This window comes from Erpetoichthys calabaricus, chromosome 14 (assembly GCF_900747795.2).
Source record: "Erpetoichthys calabaricus chromosome 14, fErpCal1.3, whole genome shotgun sequence".
In the NCBI taxonomy this organism is placed as follows: domain Eukaryota; kingdom Metazoa; phylum Chordata; class Cladistia; order Polypteriformes; family Polypteridae; genus Erpetoichthys; species Erpetoichthys calabaricus.
In genome coordinates this window covers 89,987,860-90,011,341 of record NC_041407.2, presented here as the reverse complement: position 1 = coordinate 90,011,341, position 23,482 = coordinate 89,987,860, and the positions used below count along the sequence as shown (strand labels likewise).

General features: G+C 40.4%; 2 protein-coding genes across 2 annotated transcripts in view; one reads left to right on the top strand and one right to left on the bottom strand.

The window, feature by feature from the left end:
- rlf (RLF zinc finger) overlaps nt 1-11,358 on the top strand; it is a 59,311-nt gene extending 47,953 nt beyond the window's left edge. Inside the window, exons 6-8 of the mRNA XM_028818397.2 lie at nt 3,455-3,591; nt 5,301-5,442; nt 5,715-11,358. Coding sequence (XP_028674230.2) covers nt 3,455-3,591; nt 5,301-5,442; nt 5,715-10,730 — 5,295 coding nt within the window. The 3' untranslated portion in view covers nt 10,731-11,358. The remainder of the gene's footprint in view (nt 1-3,454; nt 3,592-5,300; nt 5,443-5,714) is intronic.
- An 8,370-nt stretch (nt 11,359-19,728) lies between these two features.
- LOC114664657 (dynein light chain Tctex-type 1-like) lies at nt 19,729-23,238 on the bottom strand. Its single transcript, XM_028818847.2, has 5 exons — nt 23,185-23,238; nt 23,028-23,069; nt 22,790-22,913; nt 22,289-22,366; nt 19,729-20,334 (listed from the first exon to the last, which is right to left on the bottom strand). The coding sequence occupies exons 1-5, from the start codon at nt 23,209-23,211 to the stop codon at nt 20,264-20,266; spliced, it is 342 nt and encodes a 113-aa protein (XP_028674680.1). The 5' UTR covers nt 23,212-23,238; the 3' UTR covers nt 19,729-20,263.
- Nucleotides 23,239-23,482: the final 244 nt, after the last annotated feature.

Here is a 23,482-nt window from a genome sequence, read left to right as displayed (position 1 = left end):
GCCACATCTCAGTGCCAACACTTTGCAGATTCTACTTAAAAGACACGCCCTCCTCACTGGACAGTTAAAAAGACCAATCAAACTAACGATGACATCAAGTATTACCCAATCAAAAGTAGGAAAGGAGGCATCTTCATAAAATGCGTGTGGGATGATTTGCATGACACGCTGCTTTAAAAAAAAAATGATAAAAAAAAATACGGGATAAATCCCGTCCAGTATTGATTCAAAACGGGACTCGCAATTTCATTCTCAAACGCGGCACGATTCCGTATTTTAAAGGACGGGTGGCAACCCTACAGTGCCAGGTAAGCACCCATACAATCAGATTGTGATTCAGACTAGGAATGCAATGAATGTAATTTCCCTGATCTACATACAAGGCGAAAGTCTTGCAACATTCAAAGATGAGTACTTATTAAGTACACCATGGCACATAAAAGAGCTTATGAAGCCTTGAACCGAAAAAACCAAGATCTCAGAGATCGTAAAAAAAAAAAGGAGGTAATGTCGTTTTACTCGCTGTACATTTTACTCAAACATTACCAGTTATTCCACGAGGGAGACCAGCAGATGAACTCAACGCGTGTTTAAAATCCATGCTTCTCCCACGCTCGGTTATATGTTGCGTGTTCTCGGGTAGGTACACCAAAAAATGTATACATTTAAGCATGTAATGGGCAAACAAAAAATGAGGTATACCCGAAGGCACTGCAGTAGTACTCAATGTAACTTTACTTCTTAAATGTTAATGTTTTACTGTTTAATAATTTATACGCTTCTTATATGTTGTTCAAATTCTTTTATCAAAATACCAGTGACAGCGCAATGCACGATAACATGGAGTGAATACACCATACGCATCTGCCCACGGCCGCCCTGGTGTGCGCAGATAGGAGTTGATTCTAAAATAAAATAAACATAAAAAGAGTAATACAATCATCACCCATAAAGCGGATAGCAGACGTGACGTATTATATGTGTACCAGATTTCAAGTCAATAGGTGAAACGGTTTGCAAGCTACAGCTGATTTAAAATCCTGGACAGACCAACGAAAAGCCACGGTAGCAAATTATAGAAGAAGATTTTACTGTTTAATAATTTATATTTATATGAAATGTGCTTCTTATATATTACTTCATATTCTCATATGATAATGATGTTAATGTTGTTTATATTGATTTGTATGTTATTGTAAGTGCATCTATGTGTGTGTATGTATGTATGTATGTGTGTATATATATATAATATATCTGTATATGTGTGTATATGTGTGTGTATATGTGTATATGTATATATATATGACAGCAACACTCATAACAATGACAACACAATTACATTGACAATCATGTTACTTTATTTTTAAAATGTTTCCTTTACTTTTTCATAACCTCTTTAACACACTACTTCTCCGCTGCGAAGCGCGGGTATTTTGCTAGTTTATTGAATATAACGGAGACAACAAAATATGAACAAAAAAAGTATATTTAGCATATAATTAAGATTTTTGGCTAAAACTGGCTTGGTGGGGAAGGGGTTAGCTTAGAATGTGACTGGATAGATGTTGTCTTTTACTAGTTTGATAGGCATCAATCTTGCCTTTTTTGATTAAAGATTACACTTGAATCACTAGCAGTAAACAGTCCATTTACTAAGAAGGTCCTTAGTTTAGCTTTCTGCTGGAGGAGCTCAGACCTAACTTTTATTTGACCATTTGCCATCCAGGGTGCAGAGTATAACAAACATTAACAAAAGAAATCTCTTATTTCTGAACTGTGAGTATTTGTAAACATTATCAATGGCCAATAAGATTCTTTCTTTATTAAAGTTACATTCTTAGGCCACTTCTCAGAGAATTCTAGCTTAGACAAGAAGGTTAACTATGTTCTCTCTTTTTATTCTTCTGTTAAACATTTCATTTTAGCTCTTTACTACTTCTGTTTTGAAATATCATGCTTTACACATTTCTTCATGATGTGTCGGTGGCATTTCTCCTAAACCAAGCCCTAGGCCATAGTTGTTTTTTTTTTTTCTTCCACAAAGTCAAAGTAGAGTATTAATATAGAGGAGAGATCTTCAGCGATGGTGACAATCACATGTAATACCGCAGATGCAATCGCACAGTTTGTAGTGGACCATAATTTAACAGACCCATGAAGATTCTTAAATCCAAGATCAAGAAAATATTCTTTTTTTACTCAACTGTTTCATCATGGCTATTAAAGAATAGAGAATTTCTTTATCAATAATAATTTACTACTACCCATTATCAAATTTTGCAAGTACGATGTGATTATCTCCGGTCACCCTCCGTTTATCTTGGAGCTCGATTTATTATGCACTATACGCTGATCTTGTGACTGGCGTCTTAACCATCTGTTGTTACCAGATGTGAAGTTAACAGAATTCATCTCCAATCAAGTCAGTTATTTTTTTAGAGACTAAGGCTTCCTCGAAGGTTTCCATAGGAACACTTTGGGAAATTTTAGGCATTTTCAAGTGGACACATTATTTCATATCTCTTGTAAAAAATTGGAGACCCTATATAGAGCTGTAAATTGGCACAAGTTATTGAATTTACACCACCCTGGTCAGCAAGGGAAATTAAGTCCTGCTATGCTTCATTATATGCCCTGCTTTGTGCCTCAGTGAAATTCTAACTTTTGTCAATATATCGGTCATCCACTAATCACTCAGAATATGCAACCATTGCAGGATGCACTTCAAGGCAGAGGAGCTTTTATTTGTTGCTCCTCTATGTGTTAACTACTGTACCTATTCCAAAGATAAAATACTGAGTAGGGTTGAGAAGGTTGAAAAACACTTGGAATTAAGATAGAGAACTGTATGTAGATATTTTCATGTTATGAAAGTTGACAATTCAAATGTAACTTTCCAGCAACACAATTTTTCCCTTGGTTTTTAAATTAGAAGTTTCTTTAAAAGAAACCTGCCCAATTTTCCACGCCTCCCTCCCATTTCTGTTCTGGAGGCAGTACTGGTCAGTCTTGAAGACTCGGACAGTATCTCAAAATTATATTAAAAAAATAATCCCAAAGAATCTTCAGTGATCATCGACTATGGTGAGAATAGGGCCATTCTAATTAAAATCTGATGTAATTAATTTAAAAAGTAGAGGAAGTTGGCCAAACATGGCTAGAGTGTATTCTGTAGTTGTGCATTGTACAGTAAAATACCCAAACATTTCACATTCCTGCATACTTGTCTTTCTGGCCTATAGTAAAACCTCTTGACAAACTGTTCCTCCACAAAAATGCAAAATCCTTCTGTATAGTATTTATTATTATATCTTTATCAGTTTTTTTTTTTTGTTTGTTTTGTAGTAATTTTAATTTCTTTAAATGTTTTTATATGCTAATACTTGCTGACAGCATTATTTAATTGTGCTGTTTCTACTGCTGTCTGATAATTTATCTTGTATTCTGACCCTAGATATCGAGTATAGATTGTAAAGAGGTACTGGATATTATTTGCAACCTGGAGGCAGAAGGTCAAGAGAATACTGCGTTTGTACTTTGCACCACTTATCTCACTCAACAGTTACAGAAAGAAAGCATTTACTTTTCATGGTAAGTCTTTCTAGTCTATTGATGCACAAAATATGCTTTTTTTTTTTTTTTGTTTTAAAGAGGGGAAAAAAAACCCAAAGGCCCGTTACTTTAAAATATTGTAATAGTTCTTTGAATTGAGAATATTTTAGCGTTGGTGCTGGGACTTGCAAGGGAATGCAAACAGTGTTTATTAAATCATATCAAGTGGATAACTTTGGTTTGGATACACATTGAACTGTGTTCTCCTTACTGTTCAACATTTGATAAACTTAAATTGTGAGGTGATGGAAAGAACAAATTACTGAATGTTTGTTTGTTTTTTTGAATCATTTTCTTATATCCAGTTAGTATAGAACAGTGTTTCACAAAATGCTTTTGACAGCGGACTTCTTGATCAAAGTCAAAGGTATGATAAAAATCCAAGGTGCAAAGAAGAATTGTCACACAGACTCAAATAGTGAATTAGTAGGCCTGAGCAGGGCTGTTTATTTGGAAAGCACCTTCTTAATTTAAAAGCCTCTACCACTTCTGCTGTTACCCCCTATGAAGGTGTCCTAAGAAAGACAACAGAAATCCAGCACCAATAGAACTCCTATCAGACTTGCATCGCTCCTCAGTCTTTCATTGTTAGAAGCTATTTCTTGTACTGTAACTCCTTTTTGTTAGTGTTTACCTGCAGGTCTTGTCTTCACTTGCTGTCTGCCTTTAGCTCTGGGTTGCATACACTGTCCTTATTTTGATTTTTTGCCTACTAGGTATTCAATCCTGTCTACCTGGAAGGAACTTCTGCATTACAAGACTAACATTCAGATATTACTGGGTTTAGGTTTCAAAGTTATAGATATTCATTAATAATCCAAAATGAACTCTTGAAGATTGTGTGATGACACACAAATTTAGAAAATTACATTAGAAACAACATATGTCAGCATCCACATGGAATTAAGGTATTGCTGTTGCCAGTGGTGGGCTCTTAAGGTGGAGTTCCATGTAGTGAAATAGTGAGGTTGGACAGGGGTAGAAATTTTAAGTTTAAAGCTGCATCAAAGGGAAGAAAGAGTCCAATCTCTACAACTATATTAGATCATAGCTGAAGCAGTGGTGTAGAGTTAATATGCCAGAAAGTCATACACAGTCTCCATAGTCTCTGTCTCAACAAAAAATGTTCTAAGAAACATTACTAAGTCAGCCTACAGACCACCATTGGTCCTTGGACCACTGTTTCAGAACAGCTTGTTTGGAAACATGATTTAGAAGGCTAATACAATTGTAGAATGTACAAGTGCTGTCTCGTAGTAAGGAGATCTTGGGTTTGTATCCTGGGTCCTATGTGGAGAGCGCTCTGAGTAGTGAGAAAAGTGCTATATAAATGTAAAGATTATTACTCTTAACCTGGGATCCCAGCTGTTGGTGAAACATAGAATAAGTTACCAAATAATGTGGTAGACAGTAGTACTTTGGGGGCTTTGAAAACTCAACTTAATGATATTTTGGAGAAATTTAGTGAATGGAATTGATGATCCTGTCAGGCTCGATGACCTGTTTTCATCAAAATGATCCTTCTTTCCACACTTGCTTGTATTTAAAAGTAAATGCTTCAGTTTGTGCACTTTTTTTTACTTGACTGTTAACCGCGGTCCAGTCCTAACCTCATGGTTGTTTTTTCATTTGGAGCATGTAAAAGTTTACTTTTACTATGCATATACTTTGTTAATTTCTTATTACAGGGAGCTAACTCTTTTCTGGAGCAAGCTGCAAAGAAGAATAGATTCTTCCTTGGATTCGTTTTTGGAACGCTGTCGTCAGTTTGGTTCCATAGCCAAGACTGCATATCACTTGCTTTTCTTAGTCAAAGTAATCCAGTCTGAGGTTTGTCCTACTTTATTTTCATATGTACGATATATTTTGTTTAACAGTAATAAACTCTTTAAAAATGTTGACTGCTCAGTAGTAAGAATTGCATATAACAATTTTTTTTTAACTTTCAGTGGCAAAGTGTGCATTAAATACACACTATGCAATTTTCAATCAACTAAAATATACTAAACTCAAGAGAATGTTTTGAAGATGTAAGTTATAAAAATATTCTGTTGTCTCACATGCTACTTCATCTGAATATTGTATTGTCTTTCAAATTCTAGGCTGAAGAATTGGGATTAGCAGTATCGATTGAGCTTTGCGTCAGAGCTTTCCAAATCCCTTCCCAGGATGATGCAGAGACTAGAAGCTCTCTTTGTAAAATTGTAGCTTGTCTACTGTCTGAAGATTTGGAAGTTAGTAGGGTTTGCCAGCTAACACAGTTCCTGCTTGGTCCTACACAAGAGGCTTATGACTTACTGCAAGAACTATACCTGAAGCCAGACCAAAAATATGATGAGGAAAATTGCATAATACCCAACTCATTACGTTGCGAGTTACTTCTGGCTCTTAAAGCCCTTTGGCCATTTGACCCTGAATTCTGGGACTGGAAAACTCTGAAGCGGCATTGTCAAAAGCTTCTGGGCGTGGATCCATCAGATGAATCGGAGCCTGAAGAACCAAGTGAAACAGAGCACCATCTGCTCTCTGGTGCAAATACACATGTTGATATAAGCCATTCAGGGGAGAGCTTTCTTTCAGATCAGCAGCAGCAGTTGGATTATTATGAAGAGGAAAGAGTAGAAAAGCAGCAGCAGAAGAAAGATGACTTGACACTGAAGAAGAAGAAACCAGTTGGGACCTCTGAACGCTACCAGAGATGGCTACAGTACAAATTTTTGTGTGTTATTTGCAGTAGAGAAGTTATTGAAGCACGAATATTGCATCATTCCAAGATGCACATGGTGGATGGTATTTTTACATGCCCAGTTTGTCTTCAGAAGTTTGAGGGCAAGCAGGCATTCATGCCACACCTTGCAGAACACATTCGTATGCCATCCAGAAAAAATCACCGGCCTCAGAAGAAAAAGAAGAAAAAGAAGATTGTAAAGAAGCTGGATGATGATGACGATGATGACGATCTGGATTTAGAAGTTGGTAATCTAGAGCCAGGGGATGTAAGACTGGATCCTAACGCACCAGAGAACGGCCAGAATACACTTGGCTTAGATCCTGTACTGCAGACACTTACACCCAGAAAGCTAGACGAGAGTGACCACATTACGTTCAGTTATATTGACGCCAATTTTGAACTGAGGGACAGAGACATTTATCCTTGCCCTGCCACGGACTGTGTTCGCATCTTTAAGCACTTCAAATATTTAAGCATACACATAAAGTCAGAACATTCGGAAACTGATGAGAACATAAAACATTATATGGAAATGAAGGACCGTAGGCAGAAGTGTACATTTTGCCGCAGGCATTTCCTTACACCTTTTCACCACAGACAACATCGGCGCGTGCATTATGGACCTCAGCCATACATGTGTGTGGCAGTTGACTGTAGTGCACGCTTCAGTAGCACAAATGAACTTGTCTCCCATAAACAGTCACATGGCTATCAGCTAAGTTATCAGTGTGAGCTGAAAGGCTGCAGTCTTAAATTTAGTGATCTTGGCCAACTTTACCACCATGAAGCCCAGCACTTTAGAGATGCTGCCTATAACTGCATGCAGCCTGGCTGTAAGAAATTCTATTTTTCCAAAAAGGAGTTTGCAAAGCACTTGTCCACTCATGGCATCAGTTTTACAGATGAAGATTTAGTTGCTGCCAGTAAAAACAAGCCTGCTCTTTTTGGACTAGTTGGTGATTTCCCAGAGGTTGGTGCCGAAGGTAAGTCGGTGGAAATCTCAGCTCCTCAACCTGAATCTGTTAATGGACCAAAATCGATTCTTGAGGAGCTTATAAATGGCATCAAAAAGGAATCCACTGAAATCTCACAGTTGGCTAACAGCCCTGCTTCACAGACTTCCTCAACTGGTAGTAACCTTACAGGAACACTTACAAGTGTGGCAGTTTGCTTTGATGGCAAAACATTTACATGTGGCTTTGAGGGTTGTGGTTTAACATTCGCAGTAGCAAAAGACATTCAAAAGCATTTAAAACTTGCCCATCCTTTGCAGTTCCGAAAGAAAGGGGAGAGTTCAAAGAATTTGTGCAGGGGAAAGATTGCAGCTAGGAGAGTCCAACACATCAAGCCACCAGTTATTAAGCAGCAGAGCCTTGGTGGTCAGTCAAGTTCTTTGCCATCTAATGCATCAGGCCAAGTGACTTCATTCTCCCCTCAGATAAACTCTGTTGATCCCCTGGCTCCCCATCCAAGTACCAGTAATGAGGAATCCTTAATGGAAATACTTATTGCTCTTAGCCGACTTAGCTTGAACACCTCAAATGCTGCTTCCACATCTGTTCTGACATCTCATCCTTTCTCAGGGTCTAATGTACACGTTTCTTCACCTTTCCTTGCTGGTGCTAGTTCCCCTGCCAAAGTAATAGACAGCAAAACACTTTTTAAATCTCATCGTAGCAACAAACCCCAGCAGCTAAGGGTCCCAGCAGTGGACGGAGGCTTAGTGTCACCCTCTTCTTTTCTCTCTCAGTTGCCTGAAGAAGAGCACAAACAACTGTCCCAGTTCTTGGTGCAACCAAACACCAAGCCATACTTCTGTGAACTCAAAGACTGTAAGTTTAGGAGTGTGACTCGGTCCGCCCTCTTGGTGCATTATTTGAAGAAACACAACTTTCCTAAGGAGAAAGTGGTAGGAATGAAAATGTTTCATAGTAAATTCAGGCCTTTCAAATGCCATCTCTGCCCCAGGTGTTTCACCAGGAAGTCTCAACTGAGAGTGCACCTGATGGACAAGCACGATTTAAGCAAGTCGCTGGTTGCACAGATGAGTTGTTCAGAGAAAAGGAGGGCACGGGAAGAAGCTAACATGGTCAGAAAGCCGTCTGGTTGTCTTGACCTTCAGGGGAATGTTACAGAAAAGACTGAGCAGCAACCGCCTGCAGGTGTTCAAAGTCAGGGTTCTGTCTGTCCGCAGAAGTGTTCCAATCATAATCGGTGGCCATGGATAACGAAAAGCGAGTGGGATAATAGTATTCAGGGAGAGGAAGAGGAGGAAGACGAGGATGAGGAAGACGACGAAGATGATGGAGAGGCTGAGGAGGATGAAGACGAGACTGATGGTACTGGAAAACCATCTATTTCTGAAGACAATGGCGAAGAATCTCACGAAGGCAGGGGAAGTCGGCGCCTGGTTGCCAAAGGCAATCTGTGTTACATTTTGACAAAGTACCACAAACCCTTTCATTGCGTACACAAAGACTGTAGTTCTGCCTTTACGAACCAGAATGGACTTGTCAGACACCTCCAGTCAGTGCATCGCTATAACCGAAATCAGCTCTCCTTGGAGGAGGACCTTCAGCAAATTGAAGGAAACAAAAAGGATTTGGCAAAACACAAAGGCAGACCCTGCAAGCATAAGGCATGTGATAAACGTTTTCATACTGATGAATCATTGTCAGCAGAAAATCTGCAGCTGCAGAACCTGGACCAAGATTTACCAGCCCTTAAAGCCCCTGGACTGCAGACCCCTGCCTCTGAGGAACCAATACCTCAGTTTAGTTGCAGCTACACTAACTGCTCTGCCAGTTATCATCTTTACAGTAGTTTAGTTCGCCATATTCGTCTCTTTCACAAAGGCCAGTTCACCAAGCCGAATGACCCTCGTAGCCATCATCGGTGTACTTTTGATGGTTGTGCACGTGTCTTCTCCAATGCGGATAATTTGAAACAGCACATATTTTTCCGACACTGGGAACATTATGATTCCTTTGTATTTGGACTGAAGAATAAGAAGGAGTCAGATGAGAATAATGATGTTCAGAACTTTAAGAAAAAGCCTCCCGAAATTGGTGTCCCAGAAACTAGGACCCCTAAAGGTGAGAGACACTCTGATCGGTCAGTGACACAAACGCGCAAGGTCCGGACTTCCTCACTAGTCATGACATCTAGAAAAATCATACGAAGACGGAAGGAAACCTTAATGTTTAGGACTCCTGAGGAAGCTTTGCAGATGTGCCAGGACAGGTGTTTTTCAGTGGCTTTTCCGTGTATGGTACAAGACTGTGAGTCAGTTGTTACACTGGAGAGCAGCCTTATTCGACACTATAAGCGCTGCCATGATATGGTGCCTAGCTACATTGCAGGGAAATATAAAGATCTTGTCAATAATGCAGAAAAGCTAGAGGAGATAATTCAGACGAAATCGGCTGCGTCTGCTGTTTCCTCTAATGAAGTGTGTACATCAGCACTTGCTGATGGGAAAGATGAGCAGAAAACCCTAGAAATAAGTCCTTTAGGCACAGAATTGCAAATCTGTTTGTCACCCATTAAACCCAAGCCTGACGAAGAGGTGGATCACTTGGATTTTGAAGGGGATGTCCCCAGCAATAAACTTCTCATGGATGCTGATGCCTTGCTCTATGGGGAGGTGGTAAAAAATGGCTGCATGAGTGAACAAGTGAAAAGGAGTGTTCATGAGCCTGATAAGAAATCTAAACCTGACCCGCTCAGCTCAACCCCTACCACACTGTTTTACAAAAAAGATGAAGGCTTTGTGGATTACACCAACACGGGAACAGTTTCTTTCTCCACACCCTCTAGACCTCCATTAAAGAGAAAGAATGAGCAGGAAGACCCACATTTTAGCCCTTCAATAGGAAACCAGCAATGCCATCTTAGTAATAATCGTGGTTCCCAGCCAAAAACCTTTGATTTGAAAGCCTACAAGCCTATGGGCTTTGAGTCCTCATTCCTCAAGTTCATTCAAGAAAGTAATGACAAAGACGATGACTGTGAGGAGACTAGTCAGTGGGATCCATGCCTTTCAGATGCCCAGCTAGTTACGAAACGAAAAGATGCTTACCGCCGCGCCTGTGCTGTCAAAGAGAACAACCAGACAGGCATGGGCCTCGTGCGTGGTAAAACTGCATCTCTAGTGCATGGCAAATTGACAGATTTTCAGCCCATGCTTTCTGCTGAGGAGTCTGCTACAGTGCAGAACCTGAAGTCTATCCTGGACAAAGCACTGACAGACTGTGGAGACCTAGCTCTCAAACAGCTTCATTATTTAAAACCCGTGGTGGTTCTTGAGCGGCCTAAATTCCCCAAATCCTTACTAGATCTGTTACCAACAAAAAAAACCAATGAGTTTTGTGTGGGCAGTTCATGAAGTCAAAAGTATTTGTGTGGTAGGGAATTCTATTTTCTGGACTGGGGGTGGGTGGGGGAGGAGGAGGGCGGACTCGATTTTTGAGGAAGACGGGGATCAGGTTCCAGAAAACAACTGTTTATAAATAAAGACTTGATTCCAGTATTTTTTTTAATAAAACTATGAAAAAATTGCCAAACTGTAAACAAATACCTTAAATAAATAGCAGGTATTGGTTTCTAAAACCTATATTGCTGTGATTTGTAGAAAGTAAAATTTCAGTTTGGTTTTGTAAACCATGGTTTTTTTTTCCTTTTTTTTTTTTTTTTTTGTATTTATATATACAGTATATACATACACAGTATTTATATACAGTATATATCTGTATATATGTGGCTTCAATAAACATCTGATAAATGGTGCTAAATTAAGAAAACCGTAAGATGGAGTCTAGGGCTTCCTTAGGATTTTTTCTTTTGCATGATTGTATTGTGTGCATAAGGCCGTAACAAAATGAGGGAGAATGGTTGTCATCAAGGCCTGAACTCTTAACGATTGGTTCCTGTATTATAATGTATTCTACTCTGAATTTATATTGGCTTTTTTCAGTTAAATACCAAATAAATAACAATTCTGATTTTCCAAATTACTTACAGAGGCAAGAAAATGTTATTGGATTAATTTTCTTAGCAATAAGTGAAATGTCTTGTACGTAATATACACGATTATTAGTTTATCAAGGTCCTTCCTCCCGTGAAAAGAATACTTCACCTCAAATGTTATGTACTACATGTAGTTTGTAGTGAAGGCATCGCAAAATGTTTAATCTCATGTTACATTCAGTTCGGAGAGGATGTTTCTGATACAATAGAAGTCCATTTTGACCAACATTGGACAACAGCAAAATATATCAAAACGGAGAAGAGGAAAAAAGCTCTTGTTACTCAGATCTCATAATCCACATGTGAAGTCATCAGGTCGCTTGCTAGCATTGCCCCATTCATATTTATTTTTATTAAAATATTGCTAAGTCACTTTGGGGGCGGGTAGGTTGGGGGAATGGGGAGAAATCTTGTGAACTAAAATGGAACATGCTGCGATGTTATTAAGCCTTTGAATTGTAGACCTGCCTTCCATCATTACGTTTATACCTACACAGCTGGAGTACCACGGGACTGAAACTGCGTGGCTGAGTTGACCCCCCGCATGTTGAAGCATCTGCAGAAATCCGATGTGGATTCTCTTTCTGATGATGTCTTCACTTGCGTTTCTTTAATTTTTAATCCTTTGTTATGCTTGTCTCTGTGAATTTTTGTACTGTTGATGTCATGTGAAACCCAGTGTTAGCCACTGGGCTGGACTCGTGACTAATGAAGAATGAGGTGCTTCAGTTGAAGTACTTACAACTACTTATTCCAGAAGTGGTTTATTGAGCAATATGTTAATAAAAATGCTGTGTGTGGTGCATTGTGAGTATATAACTGGATACATTCATGTCTGGTTTATGCGGCATATATATTTTATTTATTTATATGGATTGTGTTCGCTGTTGTCCACTGTTGATTACCATTGACTTATGTTGTATCAAACTTTTTTTTTTCCTGTATGAAAAGATGAGGTTAAATTTTTTTTCTTGGCCATCACTACAAACTACATGAGGGTAAGTAACACATTCTTTTAATGTGGAGTATTCCTTTAATAAGGAGTGATCAGAAATTTTGCTACCTGGCCTATTAAGAGAAACCATTAAAACTGTGCACACATTTTTCTGAATAAACCCCTTGAACATTAACCCAGTTCTTATAATATTCATGAGGCTTTTCTGCCACGCATTTAAAACATTCTGTCTTGCTTGCTTCAGCGGTTTTCTGTATTTGACGTGACTTCTTCTTTGGCACAGCATGTACCACAGGCTTAGCTCATCACATTGGGGAATGCATGGTGGTCCAAGCATTCAGACGCGTTTCACAGTGCAGCCTTTGTAATATGAGCAGGCACATTTTGGTGGAGCACAAGAGCATGGCGGGGAGATTTCGTGTCTGCTTTTTCCTGGTTGTTTAAAGTGGCAGAGCAAATCAAGGTGATACTGACTGGTTTTGCCTTTAAGATAAGTCAAGATGTGGAATAGATTCTTGTCATTTAAAAAAACAAAGGCACACGTGATCTTGCGGTCACTGGCTTGAACCTTGAATTTTGTGGTGCTGGATCATCTCCATTGTTTTAATAAGTGTTTGGGACATATTGATAATATTTCAAGCTTCATCTCTGGCTGTGAAATGCTATTGCAAGATCTCCTTTTCTAAACTCGGTAGATTGAGATTCTGCCTGACATGGTGAATGTGGTGTTGCTTCATTTCAGGTGTTAATATTCTGGACACCCAATATGCACAAAATTGGTGCTGAAGAATGAATTCAACTGACCCATAAATTATCCCTGTGGCATCTTCTGTTTTGGGCACCATCACTCTTTTGGTTCTTCATGCATATCAAGTTTAAAGTCTGGGTGGACTTTGGCTCATTGTTCAGGGATGTGCTGCCGTGGGATGGAAATTCTGCAGTACATCTGTTCACTGTGGTGTATGGTGGGGGCTGATCCTGGTACATGATGACTAGGCCAGAGTGAATCCCTGGTTGCATCTTTCTTGTTAGATTTTTCAGGGGCAACCTGATACTTTTATTTTTGTGGATTTTGGTTTCTGTATTGATGTGATTCTGAACCAACAAACATACACTGTATACCACATAAAAGCTAGAAATGTACAGTTCACACTTCATAGTAACACAGGAGCTAATCTGCTGCCACTTGTGAAATCAGCAGCGGTGAACACGCTTTTCATGTTCAGGCTGAACATCCTTTGATCCCCACTATTAAAGCTGTTACTAATGTGGTTAGGCGTTTTGTAGACCCATAGTAATGAGTAGCTCTTATCAATGGCTGCTTGTCCCTTTTCGAGGGCGATTTTTGCAATTTTTACATTTGTGATTATTCTGACAACTCTTTGGCCAACTTGTTTAGCTCATTCTCTCCCAAATTACAAACCTTCTTTTGTAATTCACGATCCGCTTATATTTGCTATTGGATCTATTATTCATAGCACACAGCAGTTTGGAAATGTTTGTTTTTAAATATGGCAATAGACTGGCCAGTTTACTGTAATGTCTCCTGGAGGTAAGATTCTGGGTTGCGTTTTATTGCAATTGTGCACTTCTGCTGGATGTTTAAAGGAATATTTTTTTCTGTCTTGTTAGTTACCTCGTGTGCAGTTAGGATGAGGAAAAATTGTTTGTCTTGTGTTTTATGGATAATGGAGATAACCAAATTCCCTATTTAATAAGTGTGAGTGAGGGCCAGCATCAAACACCCATGCGTAATTCACATGTTGGGTACCCAGTCACGTGCTTGCAATGTTCCAGGCATGTATTTCTACTAAAGTATTGTTAGCAATTTCTGGAAAATTCCTCTTTGAATGAATGTGGATCTAAAATGAGTGCGAGATTTTGAACTCAAGACCCACCACTGCCATTCATTGGTTGGGAGTCCTGCCTAATCACAGCTCACTGATTGGTGAACGTCCACTTTTTGTGGCATCACCACTGCAGTGATGTTGATCTGACACTTGTGTACTACAAGAGATTAAAAGTTAAGGAAAAGGCGCGTGAAAACATTTTCAGGTGAAGAAAAGTCCTCGTCTGTGCTTATCAGAGGCGCTTTAGCAAACAGATAATAGATTCACAAACAGCCAATGGGAAAAGAACGCAGAAGTAGAAAATTTGTGCACAAGTGAATTTTCCAGAAGTGGTTAATAGAACAATGTTGGCTAAAACATTCGTCCATCAATCCATCCATTATCCAACCCACTATATCCTAACTGCAGGGTCACGGGGGTTAGCTGGAGCCAATCCCAGCCAACACAGGACGCAAGGCAGGAAACAAACCCCGGGCAGGGCGCCAGCCCACCGCTGGGCACACACACTAGGGACAATTTAGGATCGCCAATGCACCTAACCTGCATGTCTTTGGACTGTGGGAGGAAACCCACACAGATACGGGGAGAACATGCAAACTCCACGCAGGGAGGACCCGGGAAGCGAACCCAGGTCTCCTAACAGGTTCAAATGGATGCCTGACAGGTGGATTCTGTGACACGGGTAGCTGCAGATTTTTCATTGATGTTTTGATATTTGCTGCTGTCCCTATTGATGCCTACTACTGTACATCTGCAATTCATCTCCATTAATTAATGGATTTTCTCAGTCATACAACACATGGGAAGCACTAAAATGGCAATTTTTGGTTGAGGGAGTATTCCTTTAAAGCGCCTTTCACCAAAGCTTGGAACACAATTTATCCATCTTGGGGAAACCAAACAATACCACTGCAGTGCTGGTGTTCCTGTCGTGCTAAAAGGTGTGATTTCTAATATGAGAAGTACAAAGAGCTCACACACACTCGCTTTGTCTCCTATATAGTTCGAGGTTTGTTCACAGGGAGCAAACCATTTTTTGATGCATCAGTGCCGTAAGTTCATCCACCGGGTAAACGAACCACACGCGCAGCCGCCTCCTGGAGGCTTTTAATCAAAGTTTTACTGCTCTCCTTAGCCGAGATGTCTTTACAGTGCCCGCTGTGTGCTCATAAGGCATTCTGACTTGGTGATCATGACACACGCTTCTAAGATTTAATTTTGTGCTGCTAGTTTCTGAAGACTGGATTGAGGTAAAGTGAGGAGTTGTGGGTGGTGAGGAGGAGCATTGCTGGTGGAATTTGCTTGTTTATCTGTGGCTGCTTGTTTGCAACAGAGGGGATTTTTAAAAAGAAAAATTAGAGGAGACTGTCTTTCACCATAGTGTGTGGTTCCCCCACCCCAGACAAGTGTAGCTCTTTTCAGTTTTCTTGATGCCCTTATTTGTTGAATGAGTAATGAGGGCACACAAATGGAGCCTGCAGAGGGGGTAACCAATGCTGCCCAACTAGTCGTTGCTACAAGTTGTGATGTTTCACCTTCCCAGTTCCTTGTGTTTTCTTGTTTTTTTGATCCGACTTTCTTGAGACGAGTGAGGCTGCTGTCGATCTGTTACTTTGATTACTTTTTTTGTTTTTCTTTAGGAAGACAAACTGCATATTTTGTAGTCGTGAAGAGCTGACGAAATGCGTTAAATGTTTAACTGCAAAATGGCTGACTGGGTTATATTTTTCACCGTTAATATCACAAGAATTTGGAAAGCGTTGTTTTCTCTGATGGGGTGTTCTTATGTAATTTCTGACTTGGAGACTTGTATTTACTGTCAGTCTGATGGCACATACAGTAAATGCTGCATTATTCTGTTATCAGCACCCCCTAGTGTACAGTATTTAAAAACAACATCAAAGAAATGGTGGCAACATTTCAGAGAAAGAAACTGGTCAAACAGTGATTTCAATTAAAGACCAAAATTGGAGTTGCAATGCTGCAAACAAAATACAAATTTAATCATAGTATTGCGCTTTAAAATCGGCATTGAAGGAATCTTCATATGTTCACGAGCTGTGCTACCTGTCTAAGATGGGGCAAAATCGAAGTAAATATCAGCGTTAACGTTTGCAGTGCACTATGCAATGCATATGTCTCTTATGCAAATTGGTAATGGATTCATAAAAGCAGTGATGTTTGCGCCATCTGTTGGAATGTAAAAGTGCAACGCATATGTCAGTGTCATGCCATTTGATATGGGATTCCTAAAATCAGTGGTAATGTTTGTGATGCGATTTCTCTTGTATGCCATTTGGTTTGGGATTCCTAAAATCAGTGATGTTTGTGATACGTCATCTGTTGGAATGTAAAAGTGCAATGCATATGTTTGTTTTGCCATTTGGTATGGGATTCCTAAAATAATAATAATGTCATTACATTTATATAGCGCTTTTCTCAGTACACAAAGCGCTATCCACACAGGTAGGAACTGCGAAGCGAACCCACAATCTTCCAGTCTCCTTACTGCAAAGCAGCAGCAGTAGTAATGTTTGTGATGCGCCATCTGTTAGAATGTAAAAGTGCAATACATATGTCTGTTATATGCCATTTTGGTATGGGATTCCTAAAATCGGTGGTAATGTTTGTGATGCACCATCTGTTAGAATGTAAAAGTGCAACACATATTTCTCTTATGCCATTTGGTATGGGGTTTATAAAAGCAGTGATGTTTGTGGTGCACCATCTGTTGGAATGTAAAAGTGCAATGCATATGTCTCTTACATGACATTTGGTATGGGATTCATAAAAGCAGTGATGTGCCATGTGTTGTAAAGACCAAGACATAGCAACTGGACAGACACACGGACAAACACTTGTCCTTTTATGAAGGTGGATAGGGTCACACGCATTGTAATCAGTGAGTAGAATTTCAATGCCTGTAAAAACGTATTCCAGATGTTTTCCACTCTATTATCCAACATTGACTTACCATGGATTTAATTTGGTGTTTCCGACACCGAAAAAGACTCTGAAGTCAATGTAAAAACAGATCTCTGCAAAGTGGTAGAAATTAATTACAAATATAAAGTGCTAAATAGTTGAATGCATAAGTGTTCAACCCATTCAAGTCAGCATTGAGTAGATGCACTAATGGCAGGCATGAGAGCCTTGAGCTCAGTTTTGGTCTCCTGTGACCATAGACCCTTCTTCCAGCTGCCTGTGTCCTCTCGAGCCTGAGACGTGTTGCCTGTGTGTTGTTTATCTTTGCCGTTCTCTTATGAAGCTGTGTGTGGTGAATACCCCCCGTCACAGCTGTTGTCTTTCCAGCCTCAGCCACTAATGCCTTTAGAGTACTCGGGAGTTCTCGTGATGGCCTCCTTCACTGGTGTTCTTGCAGGGTTTGTGGATGGCCTGCTTTAGCAGATTTACAGCTCTGCTATACTCTTTCCATTACTTCATAACTGACTATAGCTGGCTATTCAGTAACTTGGGGGTTTCTTTTTTTGGTCTCCTTACTCGTGCTTTTCAATCTCCTTTTTCTGGATTTTCTTGGAGTGTCCTCGTGTCTTCATTGTGCAGGTTAGCCCTCCATACTGACTCTTCACAAGTTTGCCCTTCACATACACTCAAGTGAAACTCCAGACAGGTGCTCTCCCTTCAAACTAATTCTGTGACTTCTAAAACCAGTGGGCTGCCCCAGAGATGATTTAGAGGAGCTGTGTTAAAGGGGGTGAAGTCTTGGGTGATCAGTTGTTTTGTGTTTTATAGTTGTAGTCATTCAGCCCCCTTTCCAGAGATCTGTTTTCATGCTGACATTAAGGTGTCTCTTTTTCTGCTGATCAGTGTCAAAAAAGCCAAATGAAACCCTCTGTGATTCAATTTTGTGTAACAAGAAAATGAAGATGCCTTGTATATCCAGCATGGGGGCGCTCACTCCCTGGAATTGTGTTCTTCACTGATGCAGAACAGAGTGATGCCATTCACATCCCTTTAAGTAACCATGGTGGAAATAATCAGGCGCAAGCAATATGGTACAAAAAGAGTTTCACTTGCTTTAAAATGTCATTTCTGCCACGAATAATACAATGTATGATTTATGTTTACATAATCTATGCAGGCCACTGGAACTTATGGGTGTCAGTCAGTCAGCCAGCAGTGTAGGGATGCTGACAGCTATACGAACCTCCAGCCAGGCCGGGGAGCAGCACTTGGTCAGCTTCTGCCTTTGTGATGGAGCCTCGTCATTTTAAACACTCGTATATTTACACACGTGACAGGTTAGGGGTCACAACTTCAGAGCCAAATAACACCTTGCCCTGTTCTCATGGCTTCTACAGGCCGTAGCCACTGGTCACTCTGGCCATATAGTGATTCATCAAATGTCACCATTTTAAAATGGCCTGGCTGCATGGTCTTTCACAGGTTTCTGTCCATCTTCCTGGCCAGTCTATCCCTGTCAGCTGGGGCTTCAATAAAGGAATAATCTTTTATAAAATATTCACGTAATAATTATATATAACAATAATTTATGAAAGCTCACAGTGGCACACTTAGAACCTCTGCCTACATGTCCAAGGGGGTGAATAGACGCGTTGGCGTTTAATTGCAGTACTTCAAGAGAAGTTCATGGTGGCACTGGCGCAATGATCAGCGAGTGTAACTACCTTACTTTGAAACCTGTGGAATCCTAAGTCCCAGAGCACGAGGGACCCATATAATAATGGTGGTGGTGGTGTCTATGCTACTGTTTAAATTCAGGCAGGTTTAGTGATTTGCTGAGGGTCTTGTTGCAAGTCGGAGGTGAGACCTGAACTTTGGTGGTACTTCAGCCTCACAGCCTGAGACGGCCATTGATCGGACTTATTTTTCCAGCACATCCCACAGAGGTTTGATTGCATTGACATCTGAGATATATAGTGGCCAGGTCAACACCTTGGGCGCTTTATGTTCCTCAAACCATTTCTGAACAATGTTTGCAGTGTGACAAGGCATGTTATTCTGCTGAAAGAGTCTACTGCTAGCAGGGACTACTGTTGGCACGAAGGGGGTCTACACGGTCTGCAGCAATGTTTAGGCAGGTGCTACTTGTCAAAGTGAATGCCAAGACCCAAGGCTTTGCAGCAAAAAATTGGCCAGAGCGTCACACTGCCTCTGCCCTGTTTTCAGAGTGTATCCTGCTGCCATCTCTTCCCCAGGTAACCACACACACACCCGGCTAACCACTCGCTTGATCTAAAAGTAAATGTGAATCACCACACAAGGCCACCTTCTTCCACTACTCCAGGATCCACTTCTGTTGCTCATGTGCCCATTGGAGGGGCTTTTGCTGATGGATGGAGGGGGTCAGCATGGGCACTCTGACCAGTATGTGGTAACGCAGTCCCACACGCAGTAAGCTGCAAAGCATTGTGTGTTCCAACACCTTCCTGTCACAGCCTGCAGGAAACCAGAGTAAAGAAATCTGGAGACCATTTCGGGGCCGTCACTTTATGAGGAGAAAAATCTAACCTGAAGAAAATGCTGACGTGCGTGGAGTGTACAAGAAAAGAAGAGCTTTAAAATCAAACCAGTTTCGGGTTAGTATTTATTGAAAATTGAGATAGAATTTTGAAATGGAGTCACATTTATAAAAGAAATTGCTCATCCATGTGCTACAGCAGGTGTGTCTAGACCTTTTTGTGCCTGGTCCGTGTGTAATAACTTGGCCCGCCGTGTTGTCTGGAAAGCTCAGTGGCCATTTTCATTGGGCATTACTGGTCACTTTGTCACTGGTGTGGTATTCATGAGTCCCCGACTCCCAAAGCTATACTGATGTCTTCCACTGTGATGAAACCGACTGGCCTGTCCACTAACACTAGCACACACACACACACACACACACACCCTTATCTATAACTAAATAACTTTCTAGCATTTTCTTGCATGTCACACATTGTCTCGCTTTCCCTGCATTCTGAACTTTGTATTTCTTTCATTTTAGTGTGACATACAATTTGCATTTTCCATGTTGAGTACTTTTGAGAGGTTACATGATTAAGGTTTAAGTCCAAGTAGTGCACGGGCTGTTCTTGGCTGACCAGATCTTGAGAGCTTCTTTTGGCACTAGATGGTCAAGCCAAAAATGCTGACAATGCAGTACATCGTCTTGTTCTCCCATCTTACAGTGCAGCTGCCTGGAAAGAAGGATGAAAACCAGAATGAACTGTGGAAGAGATTGGCACAGAATGTACTACTTACTGCCTGTTTGTAACAGTAAATATGTAACTAAACATGAGAGCCAAGTGTGGGCAGCATGGCAGTTCAGCCCTGAGCTAATTGCAGACCACCAGTGTGCTCCTCATATCTGAAAGGCTGGCAGCGTGGGGGTAGACTCCAGATAGCAACTAAGCACAGAATTTGAACCCAGGACACCAACACCAACCAGCTGCTTTCTCAGTGGTCAAATACAGCATGACCTGTCCATCCACTGTTGTGGTGGGCTGGAGCTTATCACCAGTTCAGTTATTCTTTTATATAAAGTGAACTGAATGCTCGAAATGTGTATAATTAGCACTAATTTGAAACTTCAATTTAAATTAATTATTTAATATATTTCAAGGAATGTGCCCCATTGCACTTTATGTAAAATGTACACTGGTTACTTCTTTAACAGTAGCAGTAACATGCAGCACTTCACCACTCTCCAGCGCCATTGGTAGATATGAAAGGCACTACAGATGGGTACACAGACAGACAGAAAAAGGCATTATATGATATAGTGCCTTTCATCAACTAATTAATACTGTATATAGATTATGAGATACACTACTATGATAAAGAGAAGGTGTAAGGCACTGTATAACTATAAGAACACTAAATAGATATGAAAGGCATTATATACTGATAGACAGAAAAGACACTACATGATTGTGAGAGAAATGATAGGCACAGAGTAACTGTTAGTTATGTATATAGACCAAGCTATTGTATAAGTGATAGAAAAGGCACTATATGATAGAGATATGAATAGAAGTGAAAGGCACTATGTAACTGGTAGACATATGAATATTTAAATGATAGAAAATGCACTACATGATAAGTATGATAGATGTAAAACAGAAAAAGTATTATATGATAGTGAAGAGACATGTGATGGGCACTATGTAATCAGTAGATAGGTAGCCAAATATGAAAGGAATTTTATAACCAATAGAAAAGGCACTATGTGATAAAGCAATGTGAAAGGCACAGTATAACTGGTAGATATAGAATGCCTTTCTTATCCATCTGTATATCTAACTAATGAAAAATACACTATATGATGGAGAGAGATATGAAAGGCACTGGTTAACTGACAATTGAGAATATAGACACGTATGGAAGGCATTACTGTATATAACAGAAAATGCATTATGTGACAGATGTGTAAAAGGCACCGTATAACTGGTAGATGAATATACCCCATACCCCTGATGCGGAAGGATGACAATTGTATTTAGAGCAAGCTGTTACCTAGTCCAATTAAACATCATGTAATAATACATAAGCAGCTACTAGTACAATTCTACTGAAATAACAATAGTAATTATTGGGTAAAACAATAAAATATACAAAACAACTTCAATGTTGTTCAAAAAATGTTATTTTTTCTTCCCTGTGTTAAACTCTAACGGTTCCCTTTACTGCTAACAAGTGACTGAAGCGGTGGTCAGTGGTCGGGGCTGCACTGCTATTATGGTGGGGGGCAGTCTAAAGCACCGCTACCTTATGAACATGTCTCTAAGTTGCTCAGTAAGTAGACGTGCTACTATATTTGTGTTTGCTTTTGTCTGTGGTCGTGTCACGGCTGCAGTATTCGACTTGAAAAGTGCTGTATGAAAACATAATTGGGATTTTAACGCAATTCACTACTAAAAATTTTGTTTATAACTATCGCACTATGTTTAAACCAATGTGGAGCAATTAGAACAATGAATAAAGCTGCTCTGGCAAAATTTAGAGAGGTGAGGAAGGCTTGTTCTATCTATCTATCTATCTCTTCGACTGCGTTTGCTGTGGCTGACTGACGCTGCTGCAGGAGGAGGAGGAGGAGCGGAGTGCGCGCGTCTCAAAGTGCGCCTCAGTGGCACAAGTGCGGCGCTCGCTTACCGTCAACAGTGTTGTCCCAGAAACAGGAGCTCGCGGTGTGCAGGCCCGCTCCGTTCTTCTGTAAGATGACACAAGTCACTGGAATGATAAAAAATAGGGGGGAAGTCATTAGAACGATTTAAAAACCACTAGAACTTCCACCGACCGCGTCAATACAAACCGAAGTTACACATACGCTGTGGTTTTTGAGCTCAAGTCACCCTGCACTCCTCCCTCCCCCAGGCGTTTCTTCTGTCACTGTTGTTGGTTACCAGTCTGTGGGCGTTTTACTTAAGGGAATGAGGGGACACTGTGTATCGGAGAATAAAAAGTAAAGAAAGGAGCTGTTCTACGCGTGATTAACTATTTGTTAAAGTATTATGTTAACCGTCTCAACAAGTGGACCCCTTTGGGCAGGCCTTTTTCCACAGCGGCCCCCTTAAACTAACTTTATTCTGATCTCTTGCTGACGGTACCCCGAATGTGTTCATTTACTTAGTTGTTCCAGAATTGACCACCTACCTATGTATTTGAAGGGTTTCCCAAGTTTAGTGAGCTGGTTCAAGCACGTTTCCACCACACTCGAAGTCCACTGGTTGACCCGGTTGTGCTGGTAGGGACTGGTCCCGATGGTGTTTTCCACAGCCTAAGGACGGGATGATAAGAATGTAAATCTGAATAAATGACGGACGAACTGTCCGGTTGTTAATTCCGCTCCAATGAACCGCGGACATCTGCTGGCAATACTTAACAAACTTACATCTTTTATGATAGTGGTCACATCATCCACAACGAATGCAACCTAGCATTAAGATTAAATAAAAAGTGATTATTATTATTACTATAATTTATTTAGTTTTCGTTCACGTTAACTCGGAAATTTGTATTTTTTAGTTGATTTTTAAGTGACCGGTTACCTCTTCGGCACCTTGTAACTCGTCCATGTAGCCGCCACAATGAAAAGCAGCCGCCACAATGAAAAGCATCCAAAAATCGCGCAAGCGCAGTGGGAACCTTAGCAACGGCTGACAACAAACGCTCCTTGCGGATAAGTCCGGCTCGTAAACTTGTCAAAATAAAAGCCACTCCAAAGCTTTTTTTATCCATCCATCCATCCATCCATTTTCCAACCCGCTGAATCCGAACACAGGGTCACAGGGGTCTGCTAGAGCCAATCCCAGCCAACACAGGGCACAAGGCAGGAACTAATTCCGG